The sequence below is a fragment of the Periophthalmus magnuspinnatus genome, chromosome 12 (assembly GCF_009829125.3).
Source record: "Periophthalmus magnuspinnatus isolate fPerMag1 chromosome 12, fPerMag1.2.pri, whole genome shotgun sequence".
In the NCBI taxonomy this organism is placed as follows: Eukaryota; Metazoa; Chordata; class Actinopteri; order Gobiiformes; family Gobiidae; genus Periophthalmus; species Periophthalmus magnuspinnatus.
In genome coordinates this window covers 1,559,654-1,584,946 of record NC_047137.1, presented here as the reverse complement: position 1 = coordinate 1,584,946, position 25,293 = coordinate 1,559,654, and the positions used below count along the sequence as shown (strand labels likewise).

Below are 25,293 nucleotides of genomic sequence, written 5' to 3'. Positions count from 1 at the left end.
ACAGTCTTATGTTTTTGACATCTGGCTGTGAATCCTTTAATGGGTGAACTTGCTTTTGGTACATTTTGCTTGCAGCGCTAGACAAGTTACTACAACAGTGCTGCGTTAAATTATGTGAATATTGTAATGATCATATCATGTCTAACTTAAAGGCCGGCTTGTTTTGAATAAATTAGAATGTTAAAATTTTCAGGATACTGAAAATAAGTCAGAAAATGTTGCAGAAAAATCCATTCACAAAAAATGTAGCTTTTTTGTTTTGTTTTCTCCCTACTTGAGTTTACTTTTTCAAAATTTCATATGGCATCATAACTGACTCTGTAGTACGTATGTTCCTCTTTTTTGTGTTTTTAATGAGCTATCATGAACTTTTTTCTGCAGACAAGGAAAGACCTAGGCCACATGTTGAACCTCCAGGGATGTCCATACTGCCACAAGGTAATCCCTCAAACTGAGTCTTTCAGGCTGTTATCTGTGATTGATGGCATGTTTTTTAGGTTTTTGTTAAAATGACTTGCAGATAAACACTTGAGCAAATCAGGGGCATTACTTATTGTAAGATGGTGGAGCATCAAAACAGAAGGAGTTAAGAGATGAACATACGGCACAGTCCGATTTAAGTAGTTTCAGGGAGGAGAATTCCAGTTTAAAACAAATTTGATAGCATGTAGGTTTACAAATGGCGTATGTGATGTGTTCATAATGACTTTTACTTTTCTCATTTAGTTATCGATGCCAACCAAACAGACACATCTCAAGGTAAATGGACAATAGAAAGGTTTTCACCTCAGCAGCCTCTTCTGAAATTATTTTAAGTTAGTCAAGCTGAAGATAAAATGAATGATGATACACCATCAATAATCATCTTAATTATTTGGTCCCAGTGACAATAGTTTTGTTGCTGTTGTTGTTTAATCTTCAAATTGTGATCCTTCTCTTTTATTTTCTGCCTGTTTTGCAGCAGTAATTAAAAATGCAAATGGAAAGGCCAAAGATCCCAGAAGAAAAGCAAAAGTGATGAAACAATCAAGTAAATGTCACAAAACAGTCCCTGGTCTCAGTGAAAAACGTCAGTATTAAGAGTATCACAGTGCAACAAGAGTTGAATTATAGTTCATATTTTTTCTTAATGTTCCATTTTTTATTCCATTGTTTTGTAGTTTCTTTGGAAAATGCAAGAAGGGTTCAGAAACGACAGTGGTCTCCCAAGGAGGTTGAAGCTATGATGAGACATTTTGAAGAACATATCAGAAAAGGAAAACTGGCTACTATGATTGAATGCGAACAGTGCAAGACAACAGAACATCCCACACTGACTGATCGCTCTCTTCAAAATATCAGCGACTTTGTCAGGAATCGGGGTATAACTCTGAAAAGAAAGGGATTAGTCGACTAATCGTGACTAATTGATTAGAAAAATTAGTCAACACATTTTTTAAATAGTTGACTAATCTTTTTTTTTTTTTTTTTTTTACTGTTATTGTTAAATGCCCTACACACTCTAAAGTACATGTAATTATTTTTATTTTTTTTATAGCAAAGGCAGCTGCATTATTAAAGAAAAACACAAACTGCTAATTTGCACAGATTTTACGTTTATTTGGCTAAAAAAAACACATTTAAAAAGCTCTCAATTCACAAGAGAAATAACTGTTTGACTAGTCAATCAATCGAAATAATAAACGCTGACTAGTGGCTACTAAAATAATTGTTGTCAGCCCTGGTTAGAAATGCAATATTATGGGCAATTGTTGCAGCACAATTGTTTGTGTTAAGACTTTACTCCTGCAAGGATCTCTTTGTTTCAAAGAAGATTCAGTTCATGTCATTGAATAAATTCAACTTGTTCATGAATGTGTAATCATTCCTTATTTTGGCTTTAAAAGGTCACACTTTACCAACATACATCTTTACAAACACCATTTTGTATCTCAGTAGCCTAATACTTTAGTAAAGGCACTCTATATTCATTTGTGTGTTATGTTCCATTTATTCATGTATGACCCTTTAATTCACCTAAATAACATATTTGTGTGTTGTTTAGCCATGGTCCTTCTAAATCAAGTTAGTCCTGTCAATTACGATTTGAGTCATGGGCGGAGCTAAGTACCAAATTAACTTTTGTCCTCTTAATACATCACTATGTCAGGTTATTATACTATGACTTCTGTACTGTGTATTCAGATTTTGAAGTGAGATTTGAGTTGTGTAGCTCAACTAGAATTTTTTGACGTTTACTACATCTTTGTAGCACAAGTGGAAAGGGGTGTCCTCCTAGTGTTGCAAAAAACGGGTTTGAAAAAAATGTCCTTTTAATTCACATAAACAAGTAGGGGTGTGTGTGTGTGTATATATATATATATATATATATATATATATATATATATATATATAGATATATAGATATATAGATATATAGATAGATAGATATAGATATATATATAGATAGATAGATATAGATATATATAGATAGATATATATAGATATAGGACTTGGGTTTTAAATGGTCTAAACATCAGCAGTGGCCAAGATGTTATTTTTAAATAGACAATATGCAGACGAAAGAACCAGATTGCAAAGATGCACTCATTGCAAGAACTAAGAGTTCAGGTTTAGGACAAAAATCAAAGACAATTCTGATAATAAGAATAAAAAATGTGTTAAAATGTCTCTGCAAATGTATTGGTTGATGTTTAAACATGTGCTATGAAACTTTCCTATTGGGGCGGCCTGTCACCTCTTTGTCTCCATGGAGACCTGGAATGTTCCACACTATGGCATTATACTTGTCTTTCTTGGATTGATTCAGATGTTGGTGTAAGTGTATTTTCTTTTTGTGATGATCCAATATTAGATTTTTATGAATATTATAATTTTGCAAAACTTCAAAACAAACATTAGACAACCTCGACAGAAATCATCCACCAACCAGAAGGCCAGAAATTCACATTTTATCCTAGAGCCTATTGTTATGTCCCCAGGCAAGACACCAAATACTAACCTTAGTTACAGCGTTGTTGCAGAGCTTGGAAGTCAAATCACTAAATAAATACATTATCCATTCTCTCTGATAAAAAACAAAACAAAACAACAAAACAAACCAGAATGAGATTAGTTAGTCTGAGGCACAGCAGAGGAAATGAGTTATTTTAAAGGCCCTATATTACACAGAATGATTTTGGTGAACAATAAGCTGTTATAATGTTGTTACCTCCTCCAAAACATACATAGTGTTTTGTTTCATTCACACGTTTGAGTAACCCTTTATTATAAGTCTGCATACATCTTCAAAGCGCAAAATGCTCTTTTCCAACTTGTGATGTCACATAGTGGTAGTTTTCAAGTTAACAACTACCTTTTACCTTTAGTTCAGCAGAACCTGGAAATTCCACAGCTGAAATGAGTGAAGGTGTAAGGAGTTTAAAAACACAGTGGAGCACTTCCTATGTTACAACATAACATCACAAGGTGTTTTTTTCTGTTTGAGATAAGAACTCATCCTAAATATGCAGGGCTTGTGTGTTAAACATGTGAGAATAAAACAAAACACAACTCCAGGTCTGTTTGTGATGAGGAAACAACATTATGATATTGACCCTTTAAACATACAGTATGTAATTGTCTAGAGATGGCCCGTCACCTACTTGGTTCTATGGAAATACCTCGGAACATTCTCCATAGAGACAGGTAACTAAAAGGTTACATACTGTGGCATTAAGAAGGTGATAGTTTAAGGACCATTTAATGTGAGTCTTAATTGATATCATAATTCATTCTTGCGTGATTTGAACTATCTTTTTGTATTACCCAGGACTCTTGTTAACTGCTAAATGTGCAGTTATACTGCCATCTGTTGTGCACTGGAAGTACTGCAGCACTGTAGTGTAGTGTGTTGAACTATGTAATGCAGTAACTTCAATTCCTATATACCCACAACCTCCTGGAGAGAGTGAGAAGACAGGAGAACCACTCTGCCACAGTCACATAGGGAGAACATGCACACTTTACTCAGAGACATCAGGAGCCTAACCCACAACCTCCTGGTGAAAGGGAGAAAACAGGCTAACCATGCTACCACATTAACACCAGTAATCTAGATGGAAAGTGACTTTTATTTCAAATGTAATTTTACAAACATCACACATGTGACAGAGGTGGCGATAAACCAAAGAAACATGTACGTTTTATGTTTAAAGAGTAAGGCTCATCATGTGTCAAACTGTTAACAAGATGATAATCAAATAAAAACATGAAAAGAAAAAAAAAATTTAAAGGTGCACAATGCAACTTTAGAGATGTTATTGTTTGCCTTGAATGTTCCACAGAATAGCATTAAAAGCACTTCTTCAAACGGTCTTCAAAACATGAAAAAGAGAGCTAGTTCATTTCAAACATTTTGCAGTGGTCCAAAGTTATTCCTTACTTACCTTATGCATTCTGAACATCCTAATTATTCACCATGAGGAGTTTATAAGCACTTTTCACAACTCTCAGAAGCAAGAGCGGAGTTTGTCGTCACAGTAATGTTAACAGCAGAGTATGAACAGCACACCAGCCTAACTTCCTGGTTTGTGGGCGATAAAAACACTTTCAAATTAGATGCAGACAGGAGTTTCAATTTGACAATAAGAACTGACACATTTGACTTTATTTACTTCTTTATTTAAATCTGTAATTAAATAAAATGAAAAAGTTTAATGCTTTACTGTGGAACATAACATCTCCATGGAGACAAGCAGATGGCAGATCCTCTGCCAGAAAAGTTACATTGTGTACCTTTAAGGCTTGTAACTGAAATTGGGTAAATCTGTAAGATAAAGGGGAACACTGAAAACTACATTATATCACTGGAGGTTTTGGTTTTAAATGCTGAACTCATTGGTAAGACTTCACAATCAAAGGTTTTTCTCCAACTGTTTCAAAGTAGCAGAATTATTTTGTCATCTTTGGAGTTTTTTTCAAAGCTGTGTAATGTGGTCACGATACTAGAATTTCAAACTCAATTTCGATACTAAAGAGTCTCTATTTAGACAATAGAATGTGATTTTCAACATTAACAGGTAGCACTACCTGTTAATGTTGACCATACCCTCAGTGGTCCATGGGCATAACTATGTCTTTGTGGTCTTATACTTGTTCTGATACAGCTCAAGATCATTCTAAAGCTTTTCAGGAAAGGTTCATTTCTGTCCTTTGAATGTGCCTTGTTTAGTAGTGATATCTGCTCGAATGAGTATCTAGTTTCGATACTAGTTTTAGTATCAATTAGTATCTGACCGACAACCCTACTGAGCAGCAAAATGAAACGGTGCATTCTGGGTGTAGGTGATTGTCAATGAAACAACATTTGAACAACAGTATAAAAACATGCAGAAACAGGACAAAAAAAAAAAAAGCTATGCATGCAATCATTCATAACAAGAAGCAAATTCAGTGTAAAAATAAGTCACATGCCCTACCAACTCAAACTCAGATGTGTGCAGCCTCCTTATGGTTAAAGGGCCTGTATCTGGTTTTCATTTCAAGATCAATTATCTTTATATCATTCATGGTGTAGTAAAACATGAGACTGTATAATATAATGTAGGTATTTTGTAGCATTTTCCCTGGTGATAACTAAAAAATAAGCTCTTAATAGGCTCGCCTTTTTGTCCAATCAGGCACATTGTTAGTCCTGGTTTAGTTCTGGTCTGATCCCAGTTTAGTCCTGGTCTAGTTCTGGTCCAATCCTGGTTTAGTCCTGTGAAATGCTGCTCTAGCCCTGGCTAAGTCTTGGTCTAGTCATAGTCCAGTCACAGTCTAGTCACAGTCTAGTCATAGTCCAGTCATTGTCCATAGTCTAGTCATAGTCCAGTCACAGTCTAGTCACAGTCTAGTCATAGTCCAGTCATTGTCCATAGTCTAGTCATAGTCCAGTCACAGTCTAGTCATAGTCCAGTCACAGTCCAGTTACAGTCCTCTCATAGTCTAGTCAAAGTCCAGTCAGTCCTCTCATAGTCTAGTCATAGTCCAGTCACAGTCCAGTCACAGTCCTCTCATAGTCTAGTCATAGTCCAGTCACAGTCCTCTCATAGTCTAGTCATAGTCCAGTCACAGTCCTCTCATAGTCTAGTCATAGTCCAGTCACAGTCCTCTCATAGTCCAGTCATAGTCCACTCACAGTCCTCTCATAGTCTAGTCATAGTCCAGTCACAGTCCTCTCATAGTCTAGTCATAGTCCAGTCACAGTCCAGTCACAGTCCTCTCATAGTCTAGTCATAGTCCAGTCACAGTCCAGTCACAGTCCTCTCATAGTCTAGTCATAGTCCAGTCACAGTCCTCTCATAGTCTAGTCATAGTCCAGTCACAGTCCTCTCATAGTCTAGTCCTGAGTGGTAAAAAGCAAATAGTAGGCAGGAATTGGAGAACTTTAACTATGTGCAGGACTAGACTCATGGCTTGAAATCTTTCTCATAAACTCTTAATACATGAACATTGAAACAACTTTAAACTAGACTGTAACTCACATATTTTACAGCTCATGTGCATTTAGTTTATAAGGGGCACAATGTCACTTTCTGAATGTCAGTGTATACCACCTGCCTGTATCCACAGAGACGTTATTGATTTTTCTAACTTGTTCCATAGCATAGCATTAAACTTATCTCCATGGATAAGAACAGTGACACCAATCCAAGTTACAGGTCAGATCTGTGAAGAGGCAATCCTTCTCACTGTAAAATTGTGGGTTTTTTTCTAATTATTTTTGAGCCAAATGATATCTGTAATTGAATGGATTTATACTGATCTTTAATGCCATACTGTAGGGCATTACAGGCAACGCACCACCCCCCACCAGAAAAGTTACATAGTGCACATTTAAATTGATGGAAAGGCTATGTAATGTAAAAAAAAATAAATAAAAATACCACTCAAATATTTAAACAAATTTCAACAAAAAGCTGAGATTTGGGAAATATGAAATCAAACTGTTTGATGGGTCTATGTCGATTGTTTTTCTAATGCAGTTCTATGGTAAAACATTGCTCTCCTCCTATTGGTCAGCCTCTGTCATGCTCTGAATAAGTCACAGGTGGATTTAACCACACACACAGTGAAGCATGAACTCTCAGTGGAAACAGAGAGGTGATAATTAGATAAACCTATTCTCTTTCTCTATAGGCAACTGCAGTGTTATGTCTAATGTTGCATATACAGTTGTCTCTCACTATATCGCGGTTCACTTTTTCCAGTGTCGCTGTTTCGCAAATTTTTTGAGCAATTCTGCATGTTTTTTTTAGAGTGTATGAACGTGCATTGTGATTCTGTGATTCTGAATATTATTTATTATATTAATGTTATGTACATTACATTATTTACTTTCTTCATAATATTGGTTCCTACTTATTGTTGCGGTATAGCGCATTTGAGGAGCACACTGAAAAAAAACAGTCAACGTGAACAGGGCGTGCACCAGTTGAGATGAGATGAGTGCAGTTGTTGAATAAAGACGAGATGTAACTGTCCTGCCGTGTTGGTCTATTTAAGCAGGACGTGCTTAGGGTAGATAGAAGTTACGCAGCTGTAGGGCGCCATTATGGAATAAATGATTCTTCAGTTAATCACATAAATAAGGAGGAAAATAAGGACAACAGCAGCAATAAGTTTTAAATGGATGCAAAAAGGGTTGTAACTGCAACAAGACCATTGAGCGGATGGAGTCTGCTTTAGCTTTGTGGATCAGTAACTGCAGGAAAAAGAACATTACGAGACATTACAGTGGAGAAGCACCAGGACGAAGAGGTGCAGTCAGAGGAACTGTGAAATACACCTGAGTCACTATTAATCATTTCTTATGTGTACAACATCGTGGGCTTATCTTTAAAATTAAATTTGTTACAGTATTTCTAAAAGCTGTCATTTCTATTTACAGCACAGTATAGTATTTGGTTTTGTTCTATAATACTGTGCTTACTTTTTTTTATATCTACAAAGGTTTAAACTTTGAGTGTTTAAACAAGAGAGAAATGTGACAAAATGTTAATGTCGGTCTGAGAAAAGTGTATAAAGTGTGTGGTGAGGGGTTTTACAGCCTTAAAATATGTATAATAATTGTAAAAAATTAGGTTTTCTACTTAGCGGATTTCATTTATCGCGGGTTATTTTTGAAACATAACCCACGCGATAAACAAGGGACCACTGTACGCAAAATTCAAAATGCACAACAATGTTATGGGGAAAATTTGTAAAATTTGGGGTTTCTAATTGATTGAAATTGATAGCAAATATAAAATAATTTAAGATTAAACAAATGCATGTGTTAACCCTTTAAGGACTGAGCACCCTATAGACCAGTATAGCTCACCTAGACTTCATGTTCATGTTAAAGGAAGTATCAGAATGTACTGCATTTTTTCACACAACTACCTCTATTTTACATATCCATCCGTACTTTTTCTTTGACGCATCGAATAAGTGACAGGGAAAATCCCTGTGGCATCTGCGCTCTCACTCGTCACCTTCGAAGGACGACAGAGGCAGATTACTGTAATGCCGGTCAAATATTTAAAGAGCCCCATGCCTCTGCTTTGAGATGCCGTTTGAATTTACATGATAGCACAATTGGTTGCGGAGTTACGGTAATGGAAAATCCGCAACCGCGCTCTATTGGTGACGATAGTATCAGACACTATAAGGTTAAGACTTTCAAATAATTGGAGTGGAGCTAAACACTAAATCTTTTTTTGCTACTAAACTCTGTGCGTGTTTGAATAGCATTGTCTACTATTCCTGGTCATGTTTTGGCAATTTTAGTACAAACTAGGTAAGAGTGTGTGCAGCCTCCAGTGGCCACTTAAATTTCAAGTACTATGTCACATCACACAGGACTGCCATGATTACAGTCAGGTGTTTCTGATTATAAACACCTGGCTGCAGGGGTGGAGTTTGAAGTGTGGATACCTGTTAGACCAATCACACTGTTATACCTTGTACTTCCAGACACTTCCCCTCCTCCCAGCTCTATTTGAAATGTGGTTGTTGGAGCAGTTTAAGTGTTTAGTCCCACTTTAAATATTTGAATGAGTTTTCTTGTCAGCAGCAGTTAACAATGTCCAAAAGCAGAAGAAAGAAATAATTTTGGCCTCATCTGTTTTTCATCTGTAACAAAACAAAAACTTATCATCTTAAACTTGTCCCGCTAAGGTAGTTCTGATCAAACCTGGCTCATGATTAAGAGATGGGTCCCACTGCTACGACAGGTTTAACCCAAAGACACTGAAGGATTGGTCAAATGCAGACGATTCATTTCCTCAGGTCCATGCCAACTATTAAAGCCTGTACACTGAAGTCATCATCTTTGGCCCACAGAAACAGAGAAAGTGTCAGCAGTCACCTCCAGTCTCTCTCTCTAAAACCTTCAAATCAGGCTAGAAATCCAGGGGTAATAATGGACTCAGACTTGAACTTTAACAGCCACATCAAATCAATAACATCTGTAGCTTTTTACCATTGCAAAAATCAAAGGTATACTGTCAAAGCCAGACTTAGAGAGACTTATCCATGCATGTGTCTCCAGTAGGTTAGACTACTGTAATGACCTGCTCACTGGCCTCTCCAAATGAGCCTTAACACAGCTGCAGTACATCCAGAACACTGCTGCTCGGGTCCTGACTAGAACCAGGAAGTACGAGCACATAAGTCCTGTGCTCAGGTCTCTGCACTGGCTTCCTGTAGCTCAAAGAATAGACTTTAAAGCAGCTCTGCTTGTGTATAAGTCTCTCCATGGCCTAGGTCCAAAGTACATCTCTGACATGTTAGTGCCATATGAACCATCTCACACTCTGAGGACTTCAGGGACCGGCCTCCTGCTGGTGCCCAGAGTCAGGACTAAACATGGGGAATCAGCGTTTAAGTTTTATGCAGCTAAAACCTGGAACAGTCTTCCTGAAGATGTGAGACAGGCCTTTACTTTGACAATGTTTAAATCCAGGCTCAAAACGGTTCTGTTTAGCTGTGCATACGACTGAAAGGTTTTTATTCTGCAATCTTCTTTTAATCTTAATTTTATGATGATTATTTATGTTTTGCTTTGTTGTATAGTGATTTTATTTTCTTATTCTGTAAAGCACTTTAAATTACTTTGTATACAAACTGTGCTATACAAATAAATTTGCCTTGCTTTGCCTTACACCCATGTATTGGAGCGAAGATTGTTTTGCTCCAGTACACACATATATGAGGTCAAAAAAAATCAGCTGTGTACTGTCTACATCTAAGTCCAAGAATTTTATTGTCTACGAATCAAGAAGAATGTGGCTATCATGCTAGTTTTTGTTGTTGTTACAAAACAAAAAAGTTGTGAAAGTGCATATAAACTAATTCTGGTGAATAATGAGGATGGTCAGAATGCATAAGGTAAGTAAGGATGAACTTTGGACCTCTGGAAAAATGAACTAGTTCTGTCTTTCACATTTTAAGACAGTAAAAACCAGGTACAGCACCTTTAACTGAATAATCTTGATGTCCCAAATGCCACCAAATGACTTACTTCTCCTTCACTGATGAAAATCTTATCAGTCAGATTTTCTCTATGTGAAATTAGTGTTTGATAAATATAATTTTAAAAACAATTTAAAAATAATAAATTTTCATAATTTAACCCTATATTCCACAGTTCACTCTGGTCTGTTACGTCTCCTCAGACTGGACACTGGCTCTGCTCCGATCTCCTCTACGCTCGTTTCACAACCATCCTCCAATAAAGGCATGTCCTCCTCCTCTTCTTCTTCTTCATCTAGCCCCGCCTCTTCCTCCTCAAGCCCTGCTCCTTCTTGTTCCTCCTCAGCTGTCATCTCTCCATCCTTCTCTTCTTTTTGTTCTGCAGTTTTGGGCATTTTTTCGCACAAATCCTGCTCCTCTGTTGCAGTTTCTTCGGATATCGGCTGCATTGGTGTGGGAGTCATTCCTGCAAGGGTCTCTTTGGTCCCCAAGGATTCGATCAGACTGTCCAGGTTTTGTTCACAAGAGCTGTCTGGAAAACAAAAAAAAAAAAAAAAAAAAAAACTAAATATTTCGAATACAAGATTAAAGTTTCAGATCATTCTGGTTCCTCGTTTAGTTTAATGGTCTTGGCTTAGTCCTGGTTTAGTATTAGCAGGACTAAACTAAATCCTGGCCTAGTACTTGTTTAGTCCTGGTTTAGACCTGGTTTATTCCTGGTTTAGTAATCTAGTGTAGTTCTGGTTTAGTCATTGTTAACTCCTGGTCCTGAATTATTCATCTGGTTCATTCCTGGTTCAGTCCTTGGTTTAGTCCTGGTTCAGTCCATTTTTAAAACCCTGATTAAATCACCTGGTTCAGTCCTGGTTTAGTCCTGGTTCAGTCTGTTAGTCTGCTGCGGGCTGTCACAACAGTTTTGTGAAGCTGTGAGGTGACTGTTTTGAGTCTAACATTTAGTCAATCACATTTCTAAATTCTTAAAAATATACAGTCTGTCCCTTGTACAGACTGTCACCAGTTCAAGTTTTATGTTTGATTTAGACTGCGTACTTAGCTCACCTTTATGTAATGATGTAGTACTTTTGTCCAGCTGATGTTACCTTGTACATTGAGCGGGGGGCAGTCCATCCCTCTCTTTTTCATCAGGTATCGAATGGTCTGGAGCTGGTTCATGATTTCATTCTTCTGATCCTGGGCCACAGACTTCACACTGAGCAGAAAAACCCAAGCATGACTTCACAATGTTCAAAACTACCAAACGTTTTAAGCCACCTGTGTAACTTTCCTCCTAAAGAGGACTTCACCTGCTCATCTCCATGAATTATTTCACCTAGAACAGAGGTCGGCAAACTACAGCCACACCCAGCCCAAGTAACGTCTTTAACCGACCCGAGCTTCAGCTCCTTACAGTGGTCCCTTGCTATATCGTGGTTCACCTTTCGCAGTCTCGCTGTTTCGTGGATTTTTTAGTGCAATTTTGCATGCTTTTTTTTTTTTTTTTTTTTTTACAGCATATGAACGTGCATTGTGTTCTGTGTCCTGATTGGCTGTAGATCATTATTAATCAATCTTCTCCATGCCATGTCAGCACACGCACAGAATGCATTCAGCCAAATTTACATAAATGTTTGTAATTAATTAAACAAGAGAGAAATGTGACAAAATGTTAATGCCTGTCTGAGAAAAGTGTATAAAGTGTCTCACCACACACTTTTATTTTACAGCCTTAAAACATATATAATAATTGTAAAAAAATAAAGCTGACTACTTGCGAATTTCGCCTGTTGTGGGTTATTTTTAGAATGTGACCCCCGTGATAAACAAGGGACCACTGTATAAGGCTTACATAAACTAACCTAGTAAGAATGCATGTTTTTAAAATGTCCTATGTTACACAAAAATTACTCTTGCGTGCTCTTATATTACGTTGTTACCGCATCAAAAACATACCTGAAGTTGTGTTTTGTTTCATTCACACGTTTGAGTAACACTGTATTATTAGTATGTCTACATCTCCAAAGCTCAAAATACTCTGTTCCACCTTGTGATGTCATGAAGTGGTAATTATTGAGATTATTGTGAAGACATATGAAGTTAAAAACACAGTGGATCACTTCCTGTATTACAACATGACATCACAAGGTGGAACAATGTGTTTTCCGTTTGAGAAAAGAAGTCAGCCTAAATATGCAGCATTTGTGTGTGAAACGTGTGAATGAAACAAAACACAACTCCAGGTATGTTTGTGATGAGGAAACAAAATTATAATAAATCAGAAAATAGAGTAATATAGGCCCTTTAAAATGTATGTTTGAACTATAGAGCCAAACATAAAAATAATAAAATTCTAGACAGATAAGTTCATAGCCATACTGCGGATTTGTCTAGTTGGGAGGGCACAATATATGATTATATCGCTAATCGCGGACAAAAAGGTCCGCAATTAATTGTTTGTGGCATTTTTTAATAATCGTGATCATTGGACATGATTATAATCGCCTTTATGCCACCAGACTGCCTCAAGTTTCTGGTTTCAATCCAATTTTTATATGTTAGTTCTGGTGGTTGCCCACAAGGAGGGCCTCTGTCACAGCAATGAAACTTGATAGCTTCTGTGTCTATTCTGAATTGTGTATGGTTCTTCATCATCTCAGTCACCGTCATGGCTAGTAGTAGGCAGGCAGTGGATCTGGATCCCAGTGACAGCGCACATTTATATCCTCCGTTCAAGATGGTGAAGTCTGATGTGTGGAATTATTATGAATTTGAAATGACCAACAAAGCGACGAGTTACCAATCTGCAGAGCCTGCTGAAAAAAAGCTGCAGCTCTGAGGGCAAACACGAGCAACTTACACGTGCATTGACGAGACAACCATTGTGCATTGTTTGAAAAACTTGAGCTTGCTAGCAGTGGCGCATGGTTTTACAACAATCATGAATTACTTGGAATACCTATAATCTCCTTGAACCTGGCATCCACATATGTGGACGACACACTCTATAAGGTCCTGGTGTTCACATATGAGGACATTATACAGCTTGTTTAATAATTATTGTGAAAATATCGTTAATCATAATTATTTTGGTCACAATAATTGTGAGTTAAAATTTTAATAGCATCCCATCCCTACTGTCCAGGCAAAGCAATATAAATAAATAAATATTTCTTGTCAAAATGAACAATGTCAGTATCTTTTGCACTGACCAGTTGGTGAGAGGGTCCAGCTGAGTGAGGATGGAGTTTAACATTCGCTCAGTCTGGGCCAGCCTCTGCTCCAGCTCGTTCAACTGGTTTTCTGCACAAACACATTATCGCCATAGTAATTAAACACACAAAATATTCACAATGATGATCCATAAGCTCCATGTTTAAACGGCATCACAAACCTGCCTCCACAGACTTCTTTGCTCCTTTGGCCAGTTTCTCCTTCTGGGCTTGGTCATCTGCAGACTTTATCTATAAAACACACGAAAATATGGTGAGAGACAAACTAAGACTCACTGCAAGCATAGAATGTACCACTAACGCGTTAGCCTCTGCGTTCCAAATAAGAATTGAACATTGGCGCAACTCGGCTCCATCGACAAGGTTTCTATTGAAAAACCTTAGCCCCCCTCTCAGTAACAGCTGGTGTCAGGCATGTCATTCTGACCTTACAATGTAACTCGCTCTACATGATCCTGTTGTTTTCATTTCGCTATTGTGCCTGTAAACCAAGATATGAACATTAATAACAGACAAATTACCTCTTTTCCCAAGGTCGCACCCAATTGCATTAGCAGCAGGTTTGATCGACAGCTTTGCTAACTCCCTACAAACCAGTGATGCAGGCGGGAGAGGACATGTACCTTCAACAGCCTCGCTCTGGATTGGCTCTTTGGTTTCACGCTCAGATTTCCAAATATGGTTGCATGTATCTATAATTGTTGGCCTCAATTGGCTTCATCTGGATGCAGTCGAATGCTATGGGTGACACACCTCTTTTATACAGGATATGGGTTCAAGGCAAGATGGTCCTCAGTTCCACTCCGGGGCAGCGAAGTCTTACTGTTGAATTAGAGGTGGGCAATATGCTAAAATATTGGATTTAATATTACCATTTTCTTGGGACCAGATCACAATTTCAAATTTTACCTCAAATCATGCAAATCTATTCTCTTTGTTTTTGGTTTGAAGAGGTAGCTGAAGTCATTTGCTTCTAAGTTCACACTTCATTGTAAATGGTTAAAGTAGACATGATTTAGTTTGTCTTATTTTGGTGGATTATCCTTTGAAAATACATGTTTTATTCTTGTTTTATTATATTAAAAGGTAAAGTATGTGTGCCTTTTGTCCATGGTGAGAGATACATTTTATGCCACTGTGGAATATTATAGCCAAAGGGCCAACATTTCCATGGTAACAAGCAGGCGGTGCCCTCCTCCAGGACAAACAAGTGTCAGATTTGTGGAGATTTTTTGGTTAACAAGTTGAAAACTCTAACTTACACTACACATCAGATTTTATGGCCAGGCAGATACTCTCACACTGATGATTCCTGGTGGTACAGCATGACAAGTATTGTTTGTTTTTTTTAACTTTTACTTGAGTAATTTCTTAATGGACCACTGCTACTTGGCTCCCCCTGGAGGCTGATTCTGATGCCAGGGCTGCAGGACACTTCTGTCCTGAGGACTGTAACCTTAAACTGCACTAACACTGGATCTGCTCACCCTATCTGACCAGTCTTCCTCTTATGCTGCACTGAGGCGTTTGACTATTTTGCACGTTTTGAGGTCTTATAAGGCTTCAAATGTATTTATTTTGATACAGATTTGTACTGAATTTTGTTCAGTAGAAACAACTGAATCAAGGGCTGTATATTTTTGTTTGCTTAAATTATAAGAAAAATAAAACTTCAGCCATTTCAGCAGGCCTCAAACAATAATAAAAAATGATTTTACTGTTCAGTTCAGTTCAGTTCAGATACCAGCTCTCAAATGTAGTGAAGTAAAAAGAATCCACTTTAAAATTTACTTCCACACAAATTTTAGGAGGACTTTTACTTTATGTTATGTTCCAACTGCTGGTCAGTAGTGGTTTTACCTTCAGAAACTTGTATGCGGCGAACACTCCAACCCCGATCGCGTACAATGGCATTAAGGTGAACACGTAGCCTTTGTTGCTGTTGCTCTTGTATTTGTCTGATTTGAGTTCCTGCTCCATCAGCTTCTTCATGTTCTGCAGGTTTTCTGCAGACTGGGCACCAGGAGAGTTCATATGGACTGGAGTACCCCTCACCGCCCCCGGGCCTGGACCTAAGAGAATTTCACCATCAGAAGGACTTTTATTTTTATTTTAATGAAAAGTTACTAGATAAAATTTGAATATCTATATTTTAGGTTGCCATATGGAGCTCAACAGTGACCTCCCGCCCATGGTCCCAGAAGTACATTTTCCATTTGTTTTTCCCAAAGTCTTTCCAAAAAGAATTTATATTAAAGGTTTGAAAGCTCAGGAATAATCAGCTCTGTGGTAACTAATGACCAAGGGTACGATTGTTGGTACCCTTTGATTAATGAAAGAAAAACTCACAATGATCACAGAAATAACTTGAATCTGACAAAAGTAATAATAAATTTTATGGAATTTTCAACCATGCTTCAACAGAATTATAAAAAAAAATAAACTCATGAAGCAATCCTGGACAAAAATGATGGTACCCCTAGAAAAGACTTAAAATAATGTGACCAAAGGGACATGTTAATCTAAGGTGTGTCCACTAATTAGCATCACAGTTGTCTACAATCTTGTAATCAGTCAGTGGGGCTATATATAGGGCTACAGGTCGTCACTGTGCTGTTTGGTGACATGGTGTGTACCACACTCAACATGGACCAGAGGAAGCAAAGGAAAGAGCTGTCTCAGGAGAGTAGAAAGAAAATTATAGACAAGCATGTTAAAGATAAAGGCTATAAGACCATCTCCAAGCAGCCTGATGTTCCTGTGACTACAGTTGCACATGTTATTCAGAAATGTAAAATCCATGGGACTGTAGCCAACCTCCGTGGATGTGGCCGCAGGAGGAAAATTGATGACAAATCAAAGAGACAGATAATACGAATGGTAACAAAAGAGCCCAGAAAAAAACTTATCAAGAGATTAATGGTGAACTTCAAGCTCAAGGAACATCAGTGTCAGATCACACCATCCGTCATTGTTTGAGCCAAAGTGGACTTAATTGGAGCCAACCAAGGAGGACAACATTGTTGAAAACAAATCATTAAAAAAGCCAAACTACATGTTGACAAGCCACAAAGCCTCTGGGAGAATGTCCTATGGACAGATCAGACAAAAATGGAACTTTTTGCCAAGACACATCAGCTCTATGTTCACAGATCAAAAAATGAAGCATATCACGAAAAGAACACTGTCCCTACTGTGAAACATGGAGGAGGCTCTGTTATGTTCACAGCTAAAGACCCAGTGAAAAACACCCAAGAATGGATAAGAGGAAAACATTGGACTATTCTAAAGTGGCCTTCTATGAGCCCTGACCTAAATCCTTTAAAGGAGCTGAAACATGCCGTCTGGAAAAGGCACCCTTCAAACCTGAGACAACTGGAGCAGTTTGCTCATGAGGAGTGGGCCAAAATACCTGATGAGAGGTGCAGAAGTCTCATTAACAGTTACAGGAATTGTTTGATTCCAGTGATTGCCTCAAAAGGTTGTGCAGCTAAATATTAAGTTAAGGGTACCATCATTTTTGTCCAGGCCTGTTTTATGATTTCCATTCCATTCCATTTCCATTTTTTTTTTTTTATAATTCTGTTGAAGCATGGTTGAAAATCAATGTCTGACTTTCACTGGTTACATTTCAAAGAAATTGTATTTATTATTACTTTTGTTAGATTCAAGTTATTTCTGTGAGCATTGTGAGTTTTTGTTTCAATAACCAATGGGTACCAACAATTTTGTCCACATGTGTAAAACTTATTATTAGTTATTATATTATTAGGCCTGAGCCTGGGACAACGTCCCAGCGAGGGACTCATTAAAACCGCTTCCGGAGCCCAGAAAATGGCAAAAGTAATACACACTCCCTGACATGCCAGTGAGTGATATCAAGACACGGAAAAAAAAAGTCAGTAGCGCCACCTCAAACTTTGATTTTCAAAGTTTGAGGTGGCGCTACTGACTTCGTTTTCAATCAATCAAACTTTATTTGCATAGCACTTTACAACAGCAAAAACGGAACCAAAGTGCTTTTCAAGTGCATTAAAATGTAAAAACAACAACAAAAATTCTATATACAAAACAACAAACAATAAAAACAGTCATTAGCTGAAGGCAATTGTGAACAAATGAGTCTTTAGCTTGGCTTTAAACAGAGACAAAGTAGTGACTGAGCGTAACTCCAGGGGCAAAGAGTTCCAAAGTCTGGGTCCAGCCACAGAAAATGAACGGTCACCCCACTGTATGTAATATGATGCAGAGCTTATCTTATATTTTATGTGTTTGCTAGTTCTACGGTGTGATCTGTGATGAAGAAATAAGATCACAGTAAACATCAGTGAAAAGAACTCTCATGTCTCTCATGTTTGTGGACAAGCCGGCATGTTACGTTTGCGTGGTTATCTGATTAACTGTTAATATCTTGCGTAAACATACTAGACAGTTCATTGTCTATGTGCTACGTTAGCGTGCTGTACTGCTATTCAGCCTGTTGTTCTCCATTTTATGGTTATTATTATAACTGGCCTTTAAAAGATAAAATGTCTATACTTGGGTTCGGATTTTGTAAAATAAATTTCCTTTAAGAATGCGACTTATAGCCCAGTGTGACTTATGTTTTTTTCTTCATTATTACGCATTTTTTCACTGGTGGGACTTATACTCAGGAGTATGGAAGCCCGTTTCCGCCATGAAAAAAAAAATAAAAGCCCCACAGAAAGTCGAAATTACGAGTTTTAAACTCGTAATTATGAGTTTAAAACTCGTAATTATGAGTTTAAAACTCGTAATTATGAGTTTAAAACTCGTAATTATGAGTTTAAAACTCGTAATTATGAGTTTAAAACTCGTAATTACGAGTTTAAAACTCGTAATTAGGACTTTTAAAACTACTAATTATGAGTTTAAAACTCGTAATTAGGACTTTTAAAAGTATGAATTATGAGTTTATAACTCGTAATTTTGGGAATGTAACATTTACAAAAAGTGAACCTTATCAATTTTGATTAAATGAATTTGGTATTTTAATAATTTCCTCAATAAACCAGCGGGGTTGTGACCAGCTGGCACTCTGCTCAGACCAGGAAAACGAGCGCTCACAGACACAGAGCACAGCTCATGAGTGGTCAGAACAGCACTCAGGGCCCACTGATTTGTTCAAGACGCCAGAAACTTTACTGGAGCTTAATTTATTCATTTTTTAAAAGTATGTAGGTGATAAACATAACAGTCCTCCTCCTGTCTCCTCTGCTCTGTACACTCAGTTGCAGTGTGCTACAAGCTCAATTAAGACTTTAAAAGTTCTAATTACGAGTTTTAAACTCATAATTAGTAGTTTTAAAACTCATAATTACGAGTTTTAAACTCATAATTAGTAGTTTTAAAAGTCCTAATTACGAGTTTTAAACTCGTAATTACGAGTTTTAAACTCATAATTACGAGTTTTAAACTCATAATTACGAGTTTTAAACTCATAATTACGAGTTTTAAACTCGTAATTTCGACTTTCTGTGGGGCTTTTATTTTTTTTTTCATGGCGGAAACGGGCTTCCATACAGGAGCGACGTATAATCCGGAAAATACGGTAGATTTTTATAACTTCAAATGGTAACCACACTCTCACTTTGAAGCAGAAAGAAAGTATCGAGTGAACAAGAAACTTGTGAGGGACTGGCGAAAAGAGGAGGTTACTCTTACTGCAATGAAGAAAACAAAAAAAGCTAATCGCGGGCTAAAAGCTAGATGGCCACAGCTAGAGGGACGAGTTCACACATGGGTGCTTGAACAACGTGCTGCCGGGAGAGGCTTGTCAACAGTGCAGTTGTGTCTCCACGCCCAGGTAGTTGCCAAGGAGATGAATATAAACGACTTTGCGGGAGGACCTTCTTGGTGTTACCGCTTCATGCAACGCAACCGCCTCTCTATCAGAGCAAGGACAACGATGTCCCAAAAACTGCCAGCAGACTTCCAAGCTAAGGTTGACAGTTTCCATGAGTTTGTTGAAAAGCAAGTAACTGAGCATAACGTGACACTGGATCATATTATCAACATGGACGAGATCCCCCTCACGTTTGACATCCCCATGGGCCAAAGTGTTGCAGAGAAAGGGGAAAAGAGTGTGAATATAGTAACAACTGGTCATGAAAAATCACACTTCACAGTAGTGCTGGCATGTTGTGGACATGGATCAAAATTGCCACCAATGGTCATTTTCAAACGCAAAACCATGCCAAAAATCCAATCTCCCTCAGTTGTCGTAACCGTGAATGAAAAAGGGTGGATGGATCAAGAAATGATGAACTTTTGGCTTACGAAGTGCTACACTAAGCGTCCGGATGGCTTCTTTAGAACACGCAAGGCACTACTTGTGATGGACAGTATGCGAGCGCACATCACACCACAGTTCAAAGCTAAATTTAAAGTTTTCAACTCCATACCTGCCATCATCCCTGGAGGCCCCGGAGTTAGCAGAGTTGTTCAGAAGTGACACGGAGGATGACGAGTTCAATGGATTTAGTGATTTGGCGTGAGAGGGAGAGTCTGGTAAACCTGTTAGCATGTTCTTTATGCTATAGTTATCTAATTGACTGTTCATGCGTATGTTACGTTAACATGCCAGACACGTATTCAGTTTACCATCAATGTGTTACGTTAGCATACCGTACACCTGTTCTCTATTGTATTGCTTTTATTATGAATTGCTGTTTTAAGATGAAATGTTTGCTCTTGGTCCTGATTTTTATTAAATAAATTTCCCCCAAACATGCGACTTATAGTCCAGTGTGACTTATGTATGTTTTTTTCTTCTTTATTATGCATTTTTTGTCTAATTCGACTTATACTCCGGAGCAACGTATAGTCTGAAAAATACTGTATATCAGGGGTCACCAACACAGTGCCTGCGAGCACCAGGTCGCCCCCAAGGACCACATGAGGCCCCTCAGGCCAATTCTAAAAATAGCACAACTTACTAATGAGCTGAATCTACAATATTATTTTATTCTGTTGCTTTTTTTTTTTTTTAATCACTCTTGCATTTATATAGATTTAAAAATGACAATATCTTGAAAATGTGTTCATTATACGTGAAGTTTAGATAAGTTAAGGTGAACTCTGTCCTACTCAGTTCAGAGGTTAGTATTGTGCGCGTGACAAAACCAGTGCTCAGTTAGCGAGCGCTGTGAAGATGCACGCTGAAATCTGTTTCTTATTCCAAAAATATGGCAGAACAAAAATTATGACTTTCACAATAAATGTCACAAAAGCTCCATGCTAACTACCCACCAGGACAGGCACTACGGGCAGAAAAAGCCCCGAGCTGAAGGCAGCTTTGGGTAAGCAACAGACTTTTTTTCACAACACTGGCAGAAAAGTCACAAAAAGCAACCAAGATTTATTCAAAAATATGTAAGTTGAGTTTTTGAAACATGGTGCAACATAGTTTTTGTTTTGTTAAAAAGGTCTGTCAGTGGCAAGTGAAAATGGGACACTTTTCCAATGACATTTAGTGATGTAAGTGATCATCTGAAAATTTAACAATTACAAAGATTAAAAAAGTGAAAGTGCTGAATATTGTTATCTGTTTCCCACCTTGTTGTCATTGTTAATAATTGTGAGAAATCATTAATGTGATCAGTGTCTTCACATAGATGATTATCATTTATCAATATCAATAATGTATAACTAAAGGCAAACTGAGCAAATTTGTTATTTCAGAAGAGCGTATCAAACTGGTAGCCCTTCGTATGACTCAGTGCCCATGAAGTAGCTCTGAGTTTCAAAAAGGCTGGTGACCCCTGCCTTATATCATTAAAAAAAAATTAAGAAGAGTCAGTCTTTTGAATGGCTCTTTAAAATGAACAGATCCAAAATATTCAGATCCCATAAAAGACCCAAAAGTCTCAACTATAGCCAATCTCATGTCAGTAAAAGCATGTGTTTTTCAAAACAAATAAATACATTTGAATCTAAAATGGAGCCCTAGAAGTGCGTGCAGCCAACAGCTAAAACATTTCAGACACCAGTAATAATTTTCCTATGAAAATTCTGGGTTTTGACAAGGCGTGAGCAATTTGTATACACAGGAAACATTTCAACCCTCTTTTCTTTTTTCTACATCAGAACTTAGCAAAACACAAATGTAAGCTGAGGCTTAGAAAACCATTTTAAATTTCATTTCGTATCAAATGACACAGCAGCATAGATCCGTTTTGTATTGTTCTGTATAGGGCCTGTATGTTTAATTAAGATATGCGCATAAAAGGACTGTTGTCACGCTGTTTATTCAGAGGCAAATAGAATACAACAATAGGCCTGCAGTCGCAGTATAAATCATCAGGATCAAATGTTGCCCATTTTGCTTGTGGTGATTACTCATGAAAATACCATTTACAAAAGAATAAAAAAATGTACACACAAATAATAACCTATAACTATACGATCAAAACCAGGACTAGCAAGCAGTAAATTAAAACGCCTTTCCTGGAGAGTTTTAGAATGGTCAGGATCTATTGTAACTAGAACAAAATAAAGTAACATTAAAATGATGTAAATTGCATTTCCTGTATAGTTTTAGCAGACATGTCGACAGAAATTTGTGGGCTTTGTTTCCTTTGTTTGCTTTGGGTCTGAGGATGAAGTTGTATATGGGGGATAGATGATGTCTAATGCCCCCATTCTTGTTCAAGGAATGATTGTCTTTCCTAAACTGCTTCTTTAACTCCCCTCTCAAACCATTTATTTTCTCTGGCTGAGGCCTGTACTTCACTATCTGCAAAGGAGTACATTTGTGTTTGTGTTTTTTTTATATTATCATTGTGGTTGCTGAAATCTCTATATAATTAAATAGAAACTGTAGTATTGTTACAGCACTAATAGGAATAGTGCATTATTTGAGATGGGCATTACAGATCACAACTCCTCTGAAAACAAACAAAAGCACTTTAAAGAGCTCATTAGTCTGATGGGCAGAAGAAGGATGTAACAGGATTAACCAGAGATAATGGGGGAGGTATTAGGACAGAAAGCTTCTACATTTGTACTATTGGCCCTGGTAAAAATTATTGGATAACTGCAATGATTTGAAATGTAAAATCTATATACTACTTTAATATCTACAGTGTTTGGAGTTGGAGCTTGAAGTTACTAAATACTCAATAATGATTCTGATACAATGATGATGATGATACAAAAAAAAAAAAACAAAAAAAAAAAACAACTTAACAATAGAATGTGATTTTCAACATTAAATAGTATTACTTTCTTTTACCATGCGGCCTTAAATCTGTGTAATCCCTCAGTCGTCTAGGCAGGTTCCACAGTGGTCCATGGGTGTATACTAGTCTGTGTGGTCTTATACTTCAGATACAGCTCATTCAAAAGCTAATCAGGAAAGGTTCATTTCTATCCTGTGAATGTGACTTATTCAGTTTCGATTAAATTAGCTATTAGCTACAGAATGAAAAATGTTTAGTCAAATGTGCAATATCCAGTACAGAGTACTTATGTGTGTCAGGTGCCCTCCCTGTGTCTACATGGGGTCTCATTCAATGTAAAAGCTGCTAACCCTGTAGTTTAGACCTCTGCAAACATACTTACTTCGTACTTCACATTTAAGTTTTCTCAAATTTGAGGCTTTTGGAGCTGTGTAGCCTTTAATGCTAGAGTCTCAAAGGCGCAACCGTTGCATTTGAATAAGTGCGTTTTGCGCCAATCGTGCCGTGTACCTTTTCTGTTGTAGCGGGAATCCAAACGAGCATCTTTGGCTCCGGTTCCTCCTCCTCCTCCGCCGACTCCGAACATCCTGGGCAGGACCACAAACGTAAAGAGCACCGCAGTGAACACGAGAGCAACCTGCTGCGACGTCGACAGCACCATGACGCGTGTGTAAAGAGCCAAAGATAAGTGCAAAAGTGGAAAGGACCGGGAAAATAGGCCAAAACGTGCCGAATGTGCAGAAATGCGCCGCTAATGCTGATGTTTTCACGCACACAGAGGAGCCAGGAGCACGGGCTGCTTCTGTGACTGCACCACAACAACAGCCGCCCCGGATGTCCGGGGCACGGCTTTTCAGTGTAAAATACAGTGTGTTCATTTTTTCCCTCTTACCTACTACATAGTGCTGTGCATGTTCTGTATACAATTATCTCATTATTCTTCTAACTTACTCTTTTTTATGTATGCATTTATCTTATGACCTTTATTTAAAGGTACATTATCTAGCTTTCTGGAGGAGGCACATTACCCGCATAATTCTATAGAAAAGTTAAACGCATACTCTTGAATATTCTCTGTGGTGATTGATGTTTTATGCCGTAGTGCGTAATGTTATAGCCAAAGGAACATTTCCAATGAAACAAGCAGGAGGAAGCCCAACTCCAGGCCAAGTAAGTGTGAGGTTTGTGGAGATGCAAGCCCGCTCAGACATTTTCAGTGCAATAAACACAACCAAATGAAATAAAAAACTTTATTTTATTTTTTTGTCTATTTTCTTGCTAAAAAGTTGCATACTGTGATCTTAACTGGGTAGTCCTGCTGTAATTGGAATCTCATTTTCAGAGGAGTCCTGGTCACAGAGTTGAGCCTATTGTACATGATTTTAGTTTAGTTTTTTAGAACATTAACTGCTGCGGCAGCATGACATCATGTCCTGACAACACGTCCTGCTCCAATGGTCATAATTGACCTGTTTGGACATGACACCTTTATTTTGAAAGGATGACTCACCGAAACAGGAAGTATTTTCTAAGAGCCCTGTTTATTTCAAACACTGAAGCTTCGCATATGTTTAGAATGATCTGGAGTCATAAGATGTTCTAAGGAGCTTAGAAGAATTGCTATCTTACTGCAAATACTTTTATTACTACTACTGGTACTAGTGGTACTACAGCAGGCTTAGAAGAACTGCTATTCTTACTGCTGCTACTGCCACAACTACTGCTACTACTACTACTACTACTACTGGTACTACTACTTCTGCTACTATTGACACTGCTGCTACTGCGATGACAAAGGCTATTGCTGGTACTACTACTGAGTTTAGAAGAACTAGGCCTACTATCCTTACTACTGCTACTACTACCACTGGCACTACCACTAAGCTACTACAGTTTGAGCAGCCGCCATGCCTGATGTACAGATTAATTGGACCAAATGAACTGTAAGCAGGCCGAATTGAATTAATTCGTTTATTTTATTTAAATACAAATGTATTATGTATTTTATTTTTAAATGAAAAATAAACCAAATGAGTGTAATTAAATGGCGAATACAGAAACTAAAAGATCAGAGCCCAGCACGTTGGTGTCTACGTCACCGCTAGATGTCAGTAAGATTGCATCTACAGAGAGTGTACTGTCAGAGACCCTTCGCAGGTTAAAGGACTACAATTTAGATTGTAAATACTAATCCCTGCAATACTAAATTCCATAAACATGATCATGTTTATGGAATTTTGTATTGCAGGGATTAGTATTACAGTAATAATACTAATTTATTCTTAATTACAAAAACACTGGACATGAGGGACAATATTGATGTAACATATATTTGTCATTATGCGACCCCGGATCAGAACATCTCACATTAATTATCAGTAATA

At 37.6% G+C, this 25,293-nt stretch overlaps 1 protein-coding gene and 1 long non-coding RNA gene across 2 annotated transcripts; one reads left to right on the top strand and one right to left on the bottom strand.

The window, feature by feature from the left end:
• Window positions 1-448: 448 nt before the first annotated feature.
• Window positions 449-1,251, top strand: LOC129456692 (uncharacterized). The gene is made up of 3 exons (XR_008648901.1): window positions 449-759; window positions 962-1,030; window positions 1,161-1,251. It is a non-coding gene; the product is annotated as an uncharacterized LOC129456692 (long non-coding RNA).
• A 2,845-nt stretch (window positions 1,252-4,096) lies between these two features.
• On the bottom strand, window positions 4,097-23,741 carry ccdc107 (coiled-coil domain containing 107). Its single transcript, XM_055225629.1, has 6 exons — window positions 23,420-23,741; window positions 15,567-15,778; window positions 13,868-13,937; window positions 13,686-13,776; window positions 11,580-11,689; window positions 4,097-11,011 (listed from the first exon to the last, which is right to left on the bottom strand). The coding sequence occupies exons 1-6, from the start codon at window positions 23,568-23,570 to the stop codon at window positions 10,656-10,658; spliced, it is 990 nt and encodes a 329-aa protein (XP_055081604.1). The 5' UTR covers window positions 23,571-23,741; the 3' UTR covers window positions 4,097-10,655.
• Window positions 23,742-25,293: the final 1,552 nt, after the last annotated feature.